The sequence below is a fragment of the Arachis duranensis genome, chromosome 1 (assembly GCF_000817695.3).
Source record: "Arachis duranensis cultivar V14167 chromosome 1, aradu.V14167.gnm2.J7QH, whole genome shotgun sequence".
Taxonomy (NCBI): domain Eukaryota; kingdom Viridiplantae; phylum Streptophyta; class Magnoliopsida; order Fabales; family Fabaceae; genus Arachis; species Arachis duranensis.
In genome coordinates, this window is record NC_029772.3 from 9,295,936 (window position 1) to 9,316,822 (window position 20,887).

General features: G+C 36.8%; 1 protein-coding gene across 1 annotated transcript; it reads right to left on the reverse strand.

The window, feature by feature from the left end:
* Positions 1-17,980: 17,980 nt before the first annotated feature.
* Positions 17,981-18,983, reverse strand: LOC127741658 (cytosolic sulfotransferase 12-like). Its single transcript, XM_052254679.1, has one exon. The coding sequence runs from the start codon at positions 18,977-18,979 to the stop codon at positions 17,981-17,983; it is 999 nt and encodes a 332-aa protein (XP_052110639.1). The 5' UTR covers positions 18,980-18,983.
* Positions 18,984-20,887: the final 1,904 nt, after the last annotated feature.

The following is a 20,887-nucleotide window of genomic DNA, read 5'->3' on the forward strand; positions in this document are numbered from 1 at the left end:
TAAATGGTAATTTATTCGTTTTTTTTAATAATTAATCAACAATAATAATGTTGATATTAAAATAAAAAATATTTTGAAATGTAATTTTTTAAAAAATATTATAAAATAAAAAAGTGTTACTAATTAAATATTGTCATGAAATCTTCATCCTAAAAATTTATTTTTCCGGCAATATATTATGTACAATATTTGTGTGTTTGGAACAGAGGGATATGCGTATATCATTATTTATAATTGATTTAGTAATGGTTGGCTTTTAAACTGCCGCTAAATTTGGAGAATTTATAGCACAATCTAAATTTGCGACTAAAACATGTGTCTGTTGTAGTGATAGTCTTTTTTAAGACTTAAAACATAATTATGTACATTTTTCTTTACTTTATACTGAAATTGTTTAAGAGCAATAATGCAAAATTTGAATTTTTTTTTTCAAAATTGGAAGAGAGATTCGAACCTGAAACCTCTAAATGATAATGAAAAGATTATGCTATTTGAATTATAGTTCGTTAGTAAAATATAAATTTTAAATATTTTAATACACTACAAGAAAAACACCCATTCAGGTACACTTGAAAAGTGTAGCCAAAAGTGAAAAAAAAATGATGCCTTAGGCTACAGTTACGCTTTTTGGGCTACGGCTACGCTTTTTGGGGTGATTCCTGTTCGGCCGTTGCCTATTCTCAAAGGCTACGTTTTTCTGCACCAAGGGCTACGCTTTTGACATTTGGGAATAGAGTACGCTTTTCAAGTGATGCTGTCCAGGACCAAAGGCTACGCTTTTCAGCTTCCATTTTTGCCAGAATAGACTACGCTTTTCAACGCTACCGCATCACCTATAAAGCGTAGCCACATTGTATACCATGGCTACCTTTTATAAGTGTAGCCTTAGGTCCCTCGTTTTTTTTTGGTATAATATAGCTACTCTATATAAGTGTAGCCTTAAGTCCCTCATTGTTTTTTTTTAATTTTATATATATATATATATAATTCTAATAATTTTTTGTACCACATAATATTTAATAATATGATTATATATAATTATGTATTTTTAATTAAATAAATTAAATATTATAAAATAAAAATAAATACACAATTATATTAAACTAAAAAATATTCTAGCAAAAGACAGCAAATACATTCTAAAGATTCACAAGCACTGTAATATTACAATATATTAGTACATAAAACAATGGATCCAACTATCCAATTGAACAATCATCCAACAATAGAGTAAAAAAAATGAAACATGTCTAAACTACTACTTTCTAAACTACTACTTGCGATCTTTAGCTACACTTGCAGCCGCCAGAATCAACTGTCCAAAGAGTATTCTGGAGGTGATTCCTAATTTTTCGTGTCAAGAATTCATTCCAAACAAACATGGTCTCATAAAGGACATGGCCTGCCTCATTATCACACATGTTTCTTTGAAGACTACACATAATGTGATATGAGTAGCTGAAAAAGAAATCTTTTGTAAGGTCGACTATGCACAACAGCTTCTTGTATCTAAAATACTAATAAGAAAAATCATATAATTAATCAAAATGTGACATCCAGAATAACAGAAAATGAAGCAAAAATGTTGCGTTAAAATTCAATGATGGCACAAGGGAAAAATAAAAACACCTAGCACAACACAATCATGTCCTATTTTTGAGGGAGCCAACTTTTTAATTGCTTGTGTCACCATTATTCTGGTTGAAAAAATCTCTTCCAATAAGCGGCGGGGAAGCACACCTCTGTGAACCTGAATTACATTAAGTTACTTCATACTCTACATAAATGAGTTATGCGAAGGTTTCCATAACAGTTTGTCAAACAAAAGAAGGGAGAGGTGATGAAACAACACGCTCATATAGTAATCAACTAAACAAGAAGTAATTCCACAATATTAACAATTTACAGTTATATCAAGTAAATGTCATTCCTTCAGCTTCATTGATATTAAGTTCAAAACTCCTTCATTTTTCAATGGAATATAAAGGAAACAGGCCACAGGGGTTTAATACACAAAATCTCTATAAAAAATATAGACAGATTTCTTATAATCAATTAACCATAAGCTAGTCCTATCATTTGCAATTAACAGAATGATGAAAAATGAAGAAGAAGAAGAACTGAAACTGAAAGAAGTGGGTGATGGAAGATGTTATTACCAGAAACATGAACTAGAAGAGCAGAGAATTTCAAAGAATAGTGAAGCATCAACTCAAGTGAGAAGCATTACTAACAAAATGAGTGTTTATAGCCTGAAGACAAAAATATATTACAATTAAGAGAATAGATGAGACTTGGAATCATTGAAGATGTGAAATAATTGAGTACAAGACTTATATACTAGTATGAAACAATGATTACTTATACATCTATGAAGCTAAAACGGACCTAATAATAAGCAAGATGCAAAATCAGAAAGCAAATTAAAACGAAGCAAGCAACATAAACTCAAAAAATTAGAAAGACAATACCACAGTAAAATAACTTTAACTCCTATCATGTACTATTCATACAGTAAAATAACTAAGCCTGCTGACTGAATTAAATAAATAAGATACAATACTACAGTATCTTTTTGATTGATCACTTACTTTTTCTCTTCTCAACTTGTTGGTTTTTTATTATTCTCATTAAAGATGAATGCTAAATTCACAAAATCATGCCAATCAGCTTAATTTTAAGTGCAAAAGGGAAAATGGCATTGTTTCAAAGAGTAAAGTGAGAATCACCAACCTAAATTGTAAAATTAAAAATGAGACAGATATATCAATTTTGCACCAATATCCCAAATGCAAAAGGAAAAACCACAAAGTAAATAAAACTGTGCTCTTTCTACTGTTATTTAATCATGTCACTCAATCAAACACAACATAATAAAATAAAACTAACAAATAACAAATATTGTAGTAGGAAGTAATCAAATGCAACATATTTCAAGTCTTAATTTAGTACTAATTAAAAAGAATGCAATGTTGGATGAGAAATGAACCACGTGTCTGTGTTCCTCGAACCTTTCGCGGAGGTTAGCTGCCTGAAAAAGATGAATAAGAACAAGAAAAATGGTCAAATAATTAAAGTTAGGGACCCAAAGTAAAAAAAAAAAAAAACTAATCGGAAGGGTGAATGACCCAGTAATATCAATGTATATCAATCTACCTTAGCTTGTGAAGGTGGGAAGTGTGAGAACTCATCATTAAGCAGAAAATTATTGAACTAAAGGAAATGTCAAGAATAATGCATACAATCATAATTAGTTTTCTATTTCAAAATTCAAAACAAAACTGGATACAATGCTATAAGGGAATCATAGATACAGGGGAATTTTACACATGTATCAGCACACTGCATTAGTGATGGAAACATCAGGAACAGAAGCTAGCACCAGTTGGGGTTAAAGTACTGGTCCTGCTTCTCTAGCCTTTCTGCATTCGCGCCTCATCCTGAAATACTCCCTCTTCCTTGCTCTATAGCTGTTGGGATTCTCAGGTTGCACTTCTCGTGGGTAAACACTCACCTGAAGTAGAAGAAATCATAATAATTAAGCTTCAATTTGTAATCTCTATAATTTTTCTAAGTAACATAATCAAGGTGTAAAAAGCTTCACTTAACCCTTTTTCCTGTCAGGCCCAAATTTCTCAAATTTCACAACTCCATCAATCAAGGAAAAGATGGTATAGTCTTCACCAAGTCCCACATTCTTTTCTGCATGAAACTAAAAGCATTGTCCAAAACAAAATCAAAACTTTGATCATCTCGTATGGTTTTTTTTCTTCTTCGAAGTGATGGGATGCTACCCATTTTATATTACTCGTAAATTTTTAAATGCCAAAGACATGGTAATGGTTAAATTTTTATATATAATCAAGCTTCAAAGTTTAAGGAAGCATGGTTTTGTAGTGGTAAGCAAGCTATAACACTACCTATTCACTTTCGCACAAGTTGTCGCCCTCACATCAGGCTTCTCCCTAACTGCAAGAATCTCAAGACTCTAAGAGCCTCATAGGATTCTTCTAAACTGATATTATCAAAGCATAAGATATTAATCATTGAATAGTACAATTTTCAGATAAATAAATAAATAATTCAACACAAATAGGAACGGATCACAGAAAACAAAATCAAATTCCAAGTAAATAAATAAATAAATAAAAAGGCCAACATCCTTTCATTAAGTAGGCCACATATAGAATATGACAGTTATCATTTTACAAAAATACATATATATTGAGAGTAATATGAAAGAAATTTCATGGACAAAAATGGAACAAGATTTCTTTCAAAGCACAACTAAGTTATATTTGGTTGCACAATGGAAAACATAATTGATTAATTCTAGTCAAACTCAAATGAATACATAATAACACCCGGATCAAATAGACATTTCTATCAAACACAACTGAATCTTATGCAATATAAGGTACAAAGGATGCTGCTAGGCTCATTATACTACCTTCATAGGGTGACTGAGTAGGGCCAAGGATCATCACATTGGAATATCGCATGTTGTCTTCCGAAGGCGAAGCACTAATTCCAGGTGCTGCATCGCCAGATCAAAATGACCCAACATGTATAAACTTTAGCAGAACATAACAACAAATAATTATATAAAACCTTGAACAGATCACTATCACCAAGGTAACGTTTAACTCACACCATTATACAAATTAAACAAGTACTACCAATTTAATAGGGTAAGAGCTTTCAAATCACTACACACAAGAGGGGAAACTTCAAAGTATGCATGCAACCACGATAATGGAGCTGAGAAATGAGAAGTTACCTGGCTCACTGAGCAAACGCTGCGTTTCCTGTTGAAATCAAAGAGCCAAAGAGAGAGTGATCAAAACAATCCACAAAAATCCTTTTCATCATAGTTCACAAACCCTAAAATTTTAAGGGAAAAAATGAAGAAGAAAGAGTCCGAACTAAAATCATAGTTCACAAACCCTAAAATACCACACATCTTCATCAACAACAGCATGCATGTTATTAAATCATAGTTCACAAACCCATATTTCAGAACCAACTAGAAATCATCACATACCTATTCAACTAGAAATCAGCACAGAGAATACGATGATGAGAAGTACGGAGATGACAATGGTGGGGGCGGCGCAGCGACGATTACTAGAGAACGGCGTAGCGACGATTACTGGAGAAGAGCAATGGTCAGTGCAATGGTGACAATGGCAAAGGTGATGACTGTCGATGGTGAACGGTGAGCGGTGACTAGCGGTGAGTGGTGAGTAGTGACCTGGTCAGCGCAGTGATGTGATGATTGGTGACTGGTGAGTAGTGACTGACGGTGAGTGGTGACTAGGTGGCAACAGTCAACGGCGACGGTGAGAAGGCAAAGGTGATGATGAGTGTCGTAGGTGATGAGTGTTGAAGGTGAGAATGGCGAAGGTGAGGGTTCTTGAGCAAGAATGGCGAAGGTGACCTGAGGTTGTGCGCGTATTGAAGGCCGTGAGAGGGTTAAGTTGTGCGCGTAAATTGAAGGTGAGAGGGTTATGTTGGAGGGAATTGAAAGGAGATGAAAATTTTCACTAAGTGTTTGGATTTGGCCTTACATACATTAGGCATCACTTTTGAAGCGCACCCAAAACATAATAAATAAGTTACTCTTTAAAAACGTTCCCTTTGATACGAAAAGTGAACCCATAGATATCAACCTACAGCTATGCTTTATAAATGATTTCTATAATACCTAAGGCTACGCTTTTTAAATGATGTCACAATTGTGTATTCTTTTCTCTTATAAAAAGGCAACACGGAGAAAAGCGTAGCCTATTCTATGAATAGGCTACGCTTTTCAAATGTAGCTTAAAAAAAGTGTGGTTGAATGAGTATTTTTCTTGTAGTGATAATAAAAGTTTTCATATGTAATTAAACTGTTAAATAGACACATACGAATGTTTTGTTATATACCTAAATTTTTTTTGGTGACTAAACAAAAAGAAACAAAGAAAAAAAAGAGATTATCCTAAATCAACAAGCATAAGATGCTGAAGCTCATCATAAGGTTCCGACCAAATAATATGAGTTGGATTGCTCTTGACCACATATCTCGCCAGCCAATCTGCCACAGCGTTAGCATCACGGGTAATCCATTCAAAATCCACAACCCAAGGTCTTGATAGAAGCTCCTGTATCTTCTGAAGAATATCAACCACATCACAATTTAGCCCATTTGCCAGATTTTTTAAAATGTGCAAAATGTCAAGAGAATCTGTTTCGCACACAATATCTCTCAAGCCATAATCCCTAGCTAAAATCAAACCCCTCCAAACAGCAAAAAGCTCACATCTGACGATAGGCCCTAGAGGATAGCTACTAGAACAACCCGAAATCCAACGCCCATTAGAATCTCTAATAACACAACCAATTCTTGCTAGGTTCCAATCAGAAAACAGACTCGCATCACAATTAACTTGGTACTGGCAGACTTTCTTAAATCATTAGCAGTAATCCGAGCCATAGCAACAACCTTATAGTTTGACCACTGATCTCCATTATTGAAAATATCATTGCAACGATGCCTCCACACCCACCAAAGACCCGCCCCTACAATTGCCTCATTGCCCGGCATGACCTTCCGAATGCAAAATTCCAAGGGAGTACCTTCAAATGAATCAATAAGCAAAGGATCCAACATTTGCCAAATGCATATTGATTTCTCACAATCCCTAAGACAATGCTCCATTGTTTCCAGATCTGCATTGCATCTCGAACATCTGTCCGAATCAGTTAAATGACGCTTGAACCGGAAGGCATTTGTCGGAAGCGCATTTTGTAGACCCAACCACATCATCATCTTTATCTTCTCTGGCAAATTAAGGCGCCAAATCCACCCACAGTTGCTATTTTCAATCGAATTCACTTTCTTTGTCAGGAGCCAACGATAACCTTCTCGAGAGCTATAGGCTTTTAGTGATGCGGGCCACCAAATCCATCCGAGCTCCGATTCTGACATCAAAGGAGGCCCAAGACTGTGAAGAAACTGTTTGACCTCATGAGAAATTGGCGTTACACGCTTATCCCCCTCCCAAGTACCATTGCTCCACAAATCAGCAAGAGAAAAATTTGTTTCAGATATGTGAACATAAGACGTAATCTCACAAAGTTTGCCAAGAGGACTCCACTCATCATACTAAATCGATTGTTGCATATTTCCCACATTCCATCGAAATCCTTCTTTTAAGATATCATAAGCCTTTAGAATATTCCTCCAAGTAGTTGAGGCATTGTGACAATGACTACTGCCCAAGTCCTTGGAGTTCTGGAGGTATTTGTGAGTTAGAACCTGCACCCACAACTTGTTCTTATTATTCAGACAATCCCAAACCAACTTGCCAAGTAGAGCCATATTATATACCTAACTAATATTATAAATAAAACAACTAGCTGTTTGACTTATTTTCTATTATTAGAAAATCACTTTTAACAGTTATTTATTTTATTTTTAGTGATAAAAAATAATTGTTAATATATTTATCGATAATTCAACATTAGCCTTCTTATGTTGTTACTAAAAAATTTTAACATCAATTATATAATTACTGATAAAAAAATTTTAATAGTCACAAAAATATATAATTAAATAAAATATATAATGACTATTACAATATTGTCACTAAAAATATTTTTTTGTTATAATGGAGTAAGATGATCATTTTAAACGTTAGCTTAGCTTTCAGAAAAGATTCATATCATTTAGCTTTTAGAAAAGATTCATATCATCATACATAGCTTTTAGAAGTTTAATTATAGCCATAGATAGAATCGTTTAAGATTATGTAGGGTAGATGGTAGTTGAGAATTTTCCATGCGAACAACGTTCATGTCGTCGGCATATGAATAGGCTACTAAGCTAATGATCGTGCACATACCATGATGAATAAGCTAATAATGAGTCCATTCGAATTAGATTAAATTTAAGTTTTTAGCTTAATTCAGTGTTTACAAGACTATAAACTAAAAGTTTACAATAACTCATACAGAAAAAATAATTAAAATACCAACTAATAAAAAAATATACACATATACACACTAACACATCACCACAAACAATATAATAGCAAATATTCCCTAATCAATATCTGTCTCTTCACTTTTCTTCTTGTTTCGTCTTATTACTGGGGTGGTCGAGCTTGAGCACTTTCGAGCAAGCTAACAACAGAGTGGAAGAGCTATTCGTCGGCCAGGACCAAACACTGCGGCGGGAATACCTGCAAAAAATACTCCAACACTCAAGTTTGTGATAGTGAGTGAGAGTAGTTAAATGAATATGAAAACTGAGAATAGAACCTGACTTACCCGAAGATATTAGCTCGGCTTTATAGGAGTTGTTTGACCGTTTACTGTGGATAGGTCCTAGCTTGTAGGTTAGGTTTGATATTCTGTTTTGGTGATTAGGTTTGCTGAGTACGTCTCTTATTTTCAAATGGGTGAGGCCGTTCCTGCCTGCTTTCGTGTCGAGTTTATCGGGCAGCTGATGCGGGGCCGAGCTTATTTGCTCACGTGCCGAGCTTTTTGGGCGACCGAGGATAAGGGTGACGTATCATAGCCCCAAGCTTGCTTTGGTTTGGACAGGACTAAGGCGAGCTTTTGGACCAAGAGCACCGCAATCATGATTGATGTGAAACTGCTCCGTTTTTCTAGGCACCCTTGTCCATTGGTTTTTATAGTGGGTTTTTAATGCTTCTCGTTTTTAACAATCTTGGTTTAAATGCTCTGGTGTTGTAACCATTTGTGTTTGGTGGGGGCTTATTGTGGTTTTCATTGCTTTTTTTCCTCATGTTTCTCTGTTTCGAAAAAGGAAAAAAAGTTTGTGTTTTCTGCTTGACTGAGAATGAGTAAGAAAGGTCAGTGTTAACTCCTCCTCTATTTTCTTTTTTGCTTTTCTGCCTTTCTGTTTCGTTCCTTGTGATGAAGAATTGTAATGTGGGTGACCTGTATGGCTGGGTGGATCCTAGGGTGAAAGAGTATGTCTCCCAGTTTGATGATGAGCAATCAGTGAGGTTGCTGGGTTCGGATTCCTGGGTCAGGGAGGGTAGTGGTATTAGAATAGAGTTATTACCTTGTGAAAGGGGTGATCGAGTGTGCCACCGACTTGATGATTGGTCTTTCTTTTTCATGTATAGTTGTTTGTTTACAGAATTGGGTATGGGGCTTCCCTTTACCGAATTCGAGTGTGGGGTGTTGTATTGGTTGAATTGTGCCCCAACCCAGCTTCACCCTAACTCTTGGGGTTTTGTCCGGGCATTTGAAGTTTTGATGGAACTGTTGGAGCGTCCGCCATCTTTGAGGCTGTTTTTCTCTTTGTTTCAAGCGAAAGGGGTGAATAGGGGCTTGTGGGTAAACCTTAGTAGCTATCCCCGTCGTGCTGTGTTTGGTCTGTATAAATCTTTGTTTAAGGACTTTAAATCCATGTTTGTAAGGGTTAGGAGTAGACCTGAAGATTTCCCCTTTTATTTGAACGAGCACTTAGTCGAGAGATTTCCTTTGTTTTGGTGTGCCGAGCCGTATCAAGCACTGGATGTAGATGATAGGCTCCCTGACGATGATGTTGTGATGGATTTTTTGTTTAAGTCCTTGGGTCTGAAAGGTTTATTATTAGTTTCCGAGATGTTGAAATGGGATACTAATAGGCAGGCTGTATATGATCACATAGGTAATCTGTGTTGCTATGCTTGTTCCCTGTTTGTGTTTTGATATGTTAATTCTGATTTGGTTGTTTGTAATTTTTCAGCCGAGAAAGCTCCTACGATTACTACTGCAGGCTTGAAATCTTACTTCAATCAACGGAAGAAGGGTGAGAAGGAGGTTTCGTCTAACACCGGGAAGGCTCCTGCTGCTCTGGTCCAATATGGCCTTGGGCAGAAGCATAAGAGGAAGAGAGGGCAAGGTCAAGGTAGCCTTGCCGAGGCCTTAGAGGGTAAGGGGGAGTCGTCTATGATTCTGTAGATGGTTGAGTCTGCATATGAATCACAGAAGAGGCTCCATGGGTATGATCAGAATATGCATGCTAGATCTTTGTGGGTGAAGTTGTATCCTTTTGGCACCATGGCCGATGAGCTTTGCTGTTTTCTGGATGATATGAAGATGATTGACGAAGTTGGCCGAGCTTGTGTTAGCTGATTTCTTCAGGTATAGGTTTTGTTGTGGTCTCTGTAGATTTTTGTTTATGTCACTTATTTGCTTATTTTCTTTTTCGTAGGTGATTGGTGCTCGGATCGTTGCCATTGGTCGGGCATAGGAGCTTGCCATGGATTGGGAGGAGAAGGAGGCTTCTCGTGTAGAGGAGCTGTCTGGAATCATCCAAGAGAAGGATAAAAAAATTGCTGAGCTCTCTGCTTCTATGGAGAAGAAAGAGATGGAGTTGGCTGATGAGAGAGAACTACAGAAGGCGTCATCTGAGAAATTGAAGGTTATGGGGTTCGAGAACGATCAGCTCTCTGCTCGGATCAAAGAATTGGAAAGCGGGATTTATGAGGCTTTTGCTCAAGGTTTTGACTGGGCTGTCTCCCAGGTTAAGGTGTTATACCCGGAAGGTGATCCCTCAAAACTTGACGTTATGAAGGTGGTCGTGAATGGTGAGCTTGTGAACGATGAGGCTGTTGCTGGGAGTGAGAGTGAAGGATCCAGTATGGGTGATAAGGCGGATTAGGACTTGGTAGTTTACTCCTTTTTGTTTTGTATGCTTTGTACATGGTGTATTGGGTTTTAGACTTGTGACTGTTTTGGCTTTGTTGAACAATTCTGAGTATTATCCTCGGTAGTGATATTTTGGTTTCCGAGTATGTAGCTCGGCTTGACAATGACTGCTTTAGTTTTATAAAATATGATATTTTCACAAAGTTATGAGAATGATATGTTGTGTTATGATAACAATTGCGTATATGTATTGACGATGGCCACATCCATTTCTTGTTTGGTCGGATTGTTAATGAGGAGAGCAGTGGCTCTAATATAAGGGTTACAGTGGAGTGATCCCTTAGGATTCGCTTGGATGACTTGATGTTTGTTTTATTTGTTTGTATTTTTTCCGAGTAATAATCTCGGTATGTGCATTTTGACTTCCAAGTATGAAGCTCGGATTATTTTGAACGTTTATTGATTGTCAAGATAAAAAATGTTTTGATTTGTAATGTAAGGTACACTGGTATGATGATTTGTGGCGTCCGGCCTCGTTAAAACCCTCTCCGAGTAAAACTCATGTATTTTTGGGAAAAAACCTTCGAAGGGGAAAAAGAGTACCATCATTCGCGTATTTGAAGCATGTGTCATGATTGGTATTCCCTTAGTGAGGAGACATTCCATGTTCCCGGAAGTTGATCTCCTTTAAGGGTTTCTAGCTTGTAAGCCCCCTTTCCGAGATTTTGAAGAACTCAGAAAGGTCCCTCCCAATTTGCTACTAATTTGCCATGTGCCGAAGGCTTCCGGGCTTCTTCTGTTCGTCTGAGAACGAGGTCTCCATTGTTGAAAGACCTATGAACTACTCTTTTGTTGTGTCTTCGCTCTATGTATTGTTTTCTGGCTCACTGCCTTAAGACTGAAATGTTTCTTTCTTCTTCCACAAGATCCAACTCGGCTGCCCGAGCTTGCAAATTATTCGATTGATCATAGAGCTCGGTCCTTAATGTTGGGACGCTAACCTCTACTGGGATGAGTGCTTCTGCGCCATATAACAGCTTGAAAGGAGTTTCTCCTGTGGCAGATTGAATGCTGGTATTGTAACTCCATAGGATTTCTGGAATGAGATCGGCCCACTCTCCTTTAGCCTCACCGAGGTTTTTCTTTAATCCCTGCAAGATAATTCTGTTAGCTGATTCAACTTATCCGTTAGTTTGCAGGTGCTCTATTGAGCTGAAGTGATGTTTGATATTAAAATTTGTTAGAAAGGCAGCGAGCTTATGATATGTAAACTGTCTCCCGTTATCTGAGATTATCTCTCTTGGGATACCGTATCTGCATATAATGTTTTTTCATAAAAAAGATCGCACTTTTTCTGCCGTTATATGTGCCAGTGGTTGTGCTTCTATCCACTTAGAGAAATAGTCTATTGATACTAAGAGGAACTTTACCTGACCTGGCGCTTTCGGAAAAGGTCCGAGGATATCCAATTCCCACCTATCGAAAGGCTAGCTTACCTCTATGGTGTGGAGCTCCTCGGCCGGGGTATCTGAGAGGGTGGCGTGTTTTTGACAGTTATCACATGCCTTGACTTTCGAGATGCAGTCCCTTTTTATCGTCGGCCAATAATATCCTGTTCGCAGTATCTTTACCGTCAATGCTCGGCCGCCGATGTGGTTACCGCACACCCCCTCATGTGTTTCTGCCATGACATCTTCAGCTTCCTCATTGCTGATGCATTTGAGGAGTGGTTGGGAGTGTCCTCGCCTGTACAGTGTGTTTCCGACTATGGTGTAGAAGCTTGATCTTCTTCGGAAAAGCGGCAGGTTCGGCTCATCATCTAGTATATCTCCTGTGTTGTTGTAGTTGAGAAAAGGTGTTCTCCAATCTGGTACCTGCATGATGCTTAATATTGTTTCCTGTTCAAAGCTCGGCTTGTCAAGTGTTAGTTGGCACAGGGCCGGTGTGTTCTCCGCCTGCCTTGTTGTGGCTAACTTGGATAACACATCAGCTCTCGTATTTTATTCTCGGTTTACATGGATAATATCAAATTTACTGAACTTTGAGATTAGATCCTTCGTTATGAGCCAATATTTCTCTAACAAAGGATCTTTTACCTGGTATTCGCCTTTGATTTGATGTACTACAAGTGATGAGTCGCAGTAGACTGTTATCCGAGGTATCCTGAGTTGTTGGGTGAGCTTTAGCAGGGCTTCATATTCCGCTTGGTTATTGCTTGCATTGAAGCAGAATTGAAGTGATTGCTCGGCTATCACTTTCTCCCCTTCTTTTAGCAATACCCCGGCTCCGCTTCCTTCTTTGTTTGATGCTCCGTCTACATGCATCCTCCAACTGGCTGTTGTGTGTTGGGTCTCATTAGTCATCTCCGACACAAAGTTGGCGAGTATTTGTGACTTTAGAGGCTTTCTCGATTCGTATTGAATATCGAACTCGGATAGTTCAATTGACCACTTTATTAATCGTCCGGAAAGCTCGGGTCTGGTTAGTATTTGCCTCAACGGTTAGTCTGTTCATACTATTATTGTGTGGCTCTGGAAGTAATGTCGCAGTCTTCTTGCTGTGGTGATTAATGCTAGTGCCAGTTGTTCTATCTTCGGGTACCTTGTTTCTGTTGGTTGCAGTACCCTACTGATGAAGTATACTGGGTTTTGCTTCCTCCATGTTTCTGTTACTAATACCGAGCTTATAGCATTGTTAGATACTGATAAATATAAACACAACGGCTTACCTGCCTCAGGTCTCTGGAGTATTGGTGGTGATGTTAATAACGGTTTGAGTTCTGTAAAAGAGCTTTCACCTTCGTCTGTCCATGTGAATTTTTTGCCTTTGGAGAATGTCTGGAAAAAATGATAAGATCGGTTTGTCACGGCGGGTAGGAAACGTGATAGGGCGGCTATTCTCCCTGCTAGTTGTTGGACTTCTTTTACTGTCTTTGGGCTTGTCATGTTTAGCACTGCATTGCATTTCTCTGGGTTGGCTTCGATACCTCGCGATGTTAGCATGAACTTAAGGCACTTCCCTCCTTGGACTCCAAAAGCGCATTTGTCCGGATTGAGTCTCATGTTATATGCTCGGAGTTGTTTGAAATTTTCTACCAAGTCATCACAGTGTGACCCTTGCAAAGGTGTTTTTGCTACCATATCATCTACATAGACCTCTATATTGCGGCCTATCTGCTGTTGGAATACTTTGTCCATTAGCCTTTGATATGTTGCACCTGCATTCTTTAAGCCAAAAGGCATTACCTTGTAAAAAAAGTTTCCATCTTCTGTTATAAAAGCTGTTTTGCTTTGGTCCTCTGGGTGCATCAGAATCTGGTTATAACCAGAGTATGCATCCATAAAACTCAAGGCTTTGAAACCAGAAGCGTTGTCAACTAATTTATCAATGCAAGGTAATGGATATGCATCTTTAGGGCAAGCTTTGTTTAAGTTTATAAAGTTGACGCACATGTGCCATTTACCTGAATTCTTTCTTACCATTACCACGTTAGACAACCATGTGGTGAAACGAATTTCTCTGATGAAACATGCGTTGAGGAGCTTCTTGGTTTCTTCGAGTGCTGCTTGTTTTTTCTCCTCTCTGAGGTTCCTTTTTTTCTGTGCCACTGGTCGGAATGTTTTGTCGATTGCTAGCTTGTGGCAGATGACCTCTGGACTTATTCTGGGTATGTCATCTTGTGTCCATGTGAATAGGTCGGCGTTCTGGCATAGCATGTGTATGAGTCTTACTCGGCCTTCCCCTTCTAATGCTTTTCCAATGTATGTGTATTGTTTGTCATCTGCCGTTAGTGTTATTTGTTGAAGGTTGTCCATTGGCCGAGGTCTTTCGCCGAGGTCTTCTCTCGGGTCGAGGTCAGCTAGTGTCACTGTGTCGGCAGAATTGTGGATTGCTTGAACCTGGGGCCGAGCTTCTTGTTTTGTTTGGATTTGCTTTAGGCTAGCATTGTAGCACTGCCGATCTTCTTGGTGGTCAGCGTATACTGTTGCTATTCTGTTTTCCTGCACTGGAAACTTAACACACAGGTGTAATGTGGACACTACCGCTTTGAATATATTCAAGGCGGGTCTCCTAATTATAATATTATAAGGGTTATAACAGTCTACTATTAGGTATTGAATATCGATGGATTTTGACATAGGGATTTCTCCCATTGTGGTCGTCAGCCATATGTGCCCCATGATGGGGACCCTTTCTCCAGAGAACCCGATTAGCTCTCCCGAGGAGGGTTGTATTAGTTTTTCTGATAGCTTCATCTTTGTAAATATAGAATAAAATAAAAAATCAGCACTACTACCTGGGTCCAGCAGTGTTTTCCTTACCAACAGTTCTCCAACCTGGATGGAAATCACCACTGGGTCGTCAAGGTTAGGGCTTGCCGATCTAAAGTCTGATTGACTGAAGGATATTGTGACATCTGGGTCATCCTCCTTCTTTGGCTGCAGAGTTCCCTCGATTGCCAGCATCGCCCTATAACTTCATTTTCTGGCCGAGCTTGTTTTACCCCCGCATGCGAATCCTCCCGATATGTGGCTATCGATTCCTCTTGGTGGATCAGGAGTTGTCCGCTCTTTTTTGTTATTGTTCACCACTGCTTGTTTGTTCTCCTCCCTGTCTGAGTTTCCTCTTCTGGCCTTCTGGCTCTCGACATATTTGTCCAAAAGCCCTTGGCACGCCAGCCTTTCTAGGAGGTCCTTTGCAACAATGCAGTCGTCCGTAATGTGGCCGAACTTCTAGTGGAAGGCACAATACTTTGTCCTATCCACGAACCTTTGATCCTGGTAGTTTCCTGTTCGAGCTGGTGGCTTTATGATTTTGGCGTTGAGAATTTCTCTGATGATGTTTTCTCTCTTGGTATTGAATCTGGTATATGTGTTGTATTTCAGTGTGAGTTTGGAAGGCTTCTTAGTATCTCTGTTGTCTGGTGATCTGAAAGCTCTTTCTTCATCTCTCCGATGTGGTTGTTTTCTGATTTTTGGGCCTCGCGGAGTTCTTCGATCTCCATTTGACCTGCCGCCCTTTCCTGAAACTCTTCTAGCGTCTTTGGCTTTGTTATAGCAATGGTCTCTCAGAATTTGCCGGGCCTGTGGCCAGCCTTGAAGGCATGCAGGTGGACGGCCGGGTCCAGGTCCTGGATCTCCATAGTGGCATCCGCGAACCTGGTCATGTAGTCCTTGAAGCTCTCGTGCTGACCTTGTTTGATGGTGCCAAGATAATCTGATCCATGTACGTATATCCTCGACGCGGCAAAGTAATCAATGAATGACCTGGCTTGGTCTTCAAAGGAGGAAATTGAACCTGCAGAAAGTTTAGAAAACCAGAGCAATGCAGCACCATCGAGGTAAATGGGAAATTCTCGGCATAGGACAGGCTCATTGTTAGGACCATTGAAGAACATCATTGATTAGAACTTCTTCACGTGGACTCGGGGATCTCCGAACCCCTTATATGGTTCTAGTGCAGTGGGTAGCGTAAAGTTCTTTGGCATTTGGTAATTTGTGATCTCCTCGGAGAAGGGGTTGTCGAGGGTAAGCTTCTCCTTCGGCGGGATGATGTTTAAAGGATCTGTGGTGTCTTGGGCCGAGCCTTTGGAGCTTTCTCCATTGTTCTGCGTTGATAGCTCGGCTATTCTTCGTACTTCCGCCTGAAGCTCGGCGATTCGGGCTAGGAGGTCATCCTGTGAGAGTTGTGGACTTTCCTTGTCAGCCATGTTCGAGGATTGGGAATCCTGCAAAACAGAGTAGAGGACTAAACGAAGGAAAAAGTGGGGTTAGATGTATTCGGCCCCACAGTGGGCGCCAAATGATTTGTCTTATTACTGGGGTGGCTGAGCTTGAGCACTTCCGAGCAAGCTGACAACAGAGTGGAAGAGCTGTTCGTCGGCTAGGACCAAACACCGCGGTGGGAATACCTACAAAAGATACTCCGACGCTCAAGTTAGTGATAGTGAGTGAGAGTAGTTAAATGAATATGAAAACTGAGAATAGAACCTGACTTAGCCGAAGATATTAGCTCGGCTTTATAGGAGTTGTTTGACCGTTTACTGTGGATAGGTCCTAGCTTATAGGTTAGGTTTGATATTCTATTTTGGTGATTAGGTTTGCTAAGTACGTCTCTTATTTTCAAATGGGTGAGGTCGTTCCTGCCTGCTTTCGTGCCGAATTTATCGAGCAGCTGATGCGGGACCGAGCTTATTTGCTCACGTGCCGAACTTTTCGGGTGACCGAGGATAAGGGTGACGTATCACTTCTTAATAGTTTTTTCTTTGAATTTCTATTTTGCTCTTCTCCTGAATTTACAAGTTGACTCAAATTTACGAGTTAATTTGTTAAATTTAATGGATATAAATTATGTAAAATTATAATATATAAAGATAATTATCAAACATGTGTCCTTAGTCAGATCCATATAATCTATAATAACTATATATAAATATAAAAATAACTAAAAATTTTATATCAAAACATTAATATAAATATATTGCATTCTTTTATCATAAAAGATCTAGTTAGGATCGGTCATGATCTGATTTATCAACCATTTGATCTAAAATAAAATAATAAAGAATTATAATTTAGCTATGACAGAAATAAAAAATATTTTACTCTTAATTATAGGATAAAATATTATTTTAATTTTTAATATTTGAGACAAATTAAATCTCTAATATTTTAAACATTCTATTTTAATCTTGTCTACCATTAAATTTGACACAAATAATTAATTAAGTAAATAAGGTAAATATTAACAATATTATTAGTTACGTATATTTTTTTATTTCTGTATATTAAAAAAACATAACCAAAATATTATTGTAATACTTTCTCTTCTTGTTTTTTTTTTCTGCACAAAATCTTAAACTATGACAATCAATTATCAATACTTCAAAATCAAAGAAAAATAATTTACATTAGTGATCGTTGGTGGCTCAATTTCACTTGCATACTGAAATTAAACGTTATTACTTCATTAATATACTAATTATTTGTGTCAAATTTAATAATAAGATAATGTTAAATATATTTAATATTTGTTGGGATTAAAATAGAACGTTTAAAAGTTAGATCCAAATTACTAACAGAAAACTAGTAAAAATAAAATAAATTCACTTACATTATCGTTGTCATAATATCATTTTAGATTAAAAAAAATATAATTCACTTTATTTCTTAAATCACATTTTAATTCAAATCACCTAGGATAAAATCAACATAATAGAGATTCACTTATTCCAATGAAGAACCAAAATTAGACACACAATTAAGAACACTCAATATATATTAAGTGTTCTTAAATATACAATTAAAAACACTTAATATTATATCTAGAATCTAAATCCATAATGTCCTAGCTTCTTTTCGGTAATAATATCAAGTTGTTCAATCATTTCAGCAGTGAGATAATTATTTGAATCTCCAACTTCGCCAAGTCGAAAAAAAGCTCTATGTTCTTCACCACTTGACAACTTTCCTTTCTTATTCACTTCCAAGTTGCTCAAGATCTTGAAACTACATAGCTTCAAAATATCATCAATGACACCTTCATCTTCCTCCTCTTTTGAAAAGGGGCACCCAACAAACCTAGCAAGCTCTTTCAACACAAAGCTAGGGTTCTTCTTCATCTCTTCATATCTCATCAACATTATCTTCTTTGGTTGATCCAAGCTTTCCTTCCAATACCCTAAAACATGCTCCCAAAAGGGTCCACATATGCTCACCCCATTACAAAACTTCTTGAATGAATCTTCAAGTGAGTTGGTGCTTGTACCATCCAGTTTAAGCTTGTTTGTGAAATGCCACAACGAAATAAAAGTGTCTTTAGGGTTTCTACAGAGATACAGTATCTTACAATTCGAGTCGATCACTGATTTTGGTAGTGAGACATATGGAAGGTGTGTGGAGAAAAGCCTTGGTGAAGGGATTGAATTTAGATCAGGTACTAAATCCTTATCATTGTATAAATCAAGCTCTAAAAAGGGTACAAGAAAATGAGGGTTTTTAGTGAGCAAAGGGTGATTTTCAAACATTTTAGGGTATTTGTGGCGGTTAAGCAATGCAAATGTCAATGCCTTAAGCCATGTGGTACCTGATTTTGGAGTTGTAACAATGAGAATATCTGAGTTAAGGGAATTATTGAAGTGCTTTTGGCAAGACAATACTCCTTGCAACTGCCTTGTGAAGTACCAAAATCCTTGGTATTGGTGTAAGTGGCTTGCAAGCCAACCTTTCTCCATTGGCAAGGTTGCTATCAAATCCTTGCATTCTTGGGACACTTCACTCTCTTGCAAGTATTTTGGAATTGCATTATTGGGTTGGGATGACATGGTTTGAAAAAAGGGTTGGTTTGGTTTGACTCACTAGCTCTCATGCATGTATATATAAGAGCAGAGAAATAAATCTAACCAATATAATAATGTATAGTGTGTGAAAGCTAGAAGCAACAGAGCAATGAGCATGTGAGCCAACAGTAAAAACGAGATTTAATTTTAGAATGACATACATGTGTATAAGTGCAAGTTAAGTCCCACAGTGCTATTTGAGATTCCCGTGCACTAAAATTTTTTTTAAAATTTTAATGGTAATAATTATGTCTCTAAAATTAGTAAAAGTGTATCATAAAGTTCTGATTTATTTTTCGTTGACAGTGTGTTGATGTAGTTTAATGACGTGGACTATTAATGATATGTGTCAATTTATGATTTAATCACATATAATAATATAATAACGGATCGAAAAGTAATTTGTGGCATACTGACGTAATGTAGATGAATACGTTATGTGTCACAATACTATTTGACTATATTTTTTATCAAAAGTTTATTTTAGTTATTAAAATTGAATCTCGTGTACTGAATTAATTATTTTAATATTTTTTTTCTTTTTATGTATCTTCTCTTTTTTTCTTCAATTGTTTTTACTGTATTAATAAACTATTGAGCTAAATTGATTGTACTTAATTATCAAAATAATTTAGTCGCGCGTAGTATCACGTTCTTTTTATATTATAGTAGACATTCTTATTTTATTTGTTAATTTAGTTTTAATAATCTCAATTTCTTATGTTTTTGTTTTGGGTTCTACTGTGTTCTTTTGTTAGTTTGGGCTAGTAGGTCAAGTTGTGTTTTCTATTTATCATTTATTTCATTTTTATTTTAGGCTTATGTTTTTTTTTAAGTAGTTTTTTTATTAGACTCAATGCTCGTTTCCTGACCAAAACAAAAAGACTCAATGCATCTTTTGTTATCCTTTTAGTCTTTTACAAATTAATAGTTCTATTCAATTTTAATTGTCAACTATTAAGTAAACAAATTCGTTAATTCAACATTTAGAACCCTGTGACTGCAAGTGTTATTGAGGAGAATAATGCGTCCAAAAACACCTTGTTGCTATTTAATTAATCCCCAATATTGTTGTTGTTGCTATTTTTTTTTAGTTAAGAACTTAATTGTAGGTATGAATTCATTGCACTTTAACTTCTTTGTAGGTTTACATATGAAAATATAGTGGCAAACTGAATGTTATGAGTATTATTATATAACAAATTTGAAGCCATTTCTTTTAATTTGGTTGGTGGTTGATGATTAGATAAATTTGAATATCTAAATGTTAGATATATTTATTTAAAAAAATATAAAATCCTTTTTTTTATTATAATATAAAATGCTTCTATAAATTTATATTAAAAAAAATTATATATTTGTTTCTACTTTTTCTTCTTCATATAAGGAATTAAGGAAGTATGTTTTTTGATCTCACAAATAAACGACATCGAGAAAATCGTTTTAGGTACGACCCAATCAATTAAGGTCAGGAACACATTGGGAACGCAAAAAGAATCAGATTTAGATAATGAGTAGTGACACTATAAAATTATTTATCTGGATCCAAATTAATATTAAGAAAAAAATATAGATAAATAATAGTATTATTGAACAATATAAACAATGAACTTAAAAAACTTATTCATGGAATTCAATTTCGCAATTTAATTAGTAGAAACACTTCTTTTACTCTTAATACATGAGTTACTCTTTAGCAATATCTTGTGATTCGATTCATTGAATAGAATTATATCATACAAGAAAGAACCTCTATGGTATATATAGAGATGATACTGAAGTTATTGATACCATAATCTTTTTTCCATAATAATGTCTCATAACTTTGGCCGGGCATAGCATCATTCCACAATAATATATAGTAACGCTTTCTACTAATAATAAAAATAAACA

Excerpts from the sequence above, each read along its gene's own strand:
- LOC127741658 (XM_052254679.1), bottom strand. The coding sequence starts at position 18,979 with ATGTCATCCCAACCCAATAATGCAATTCCAAAATACTTGCAAGAGAGT.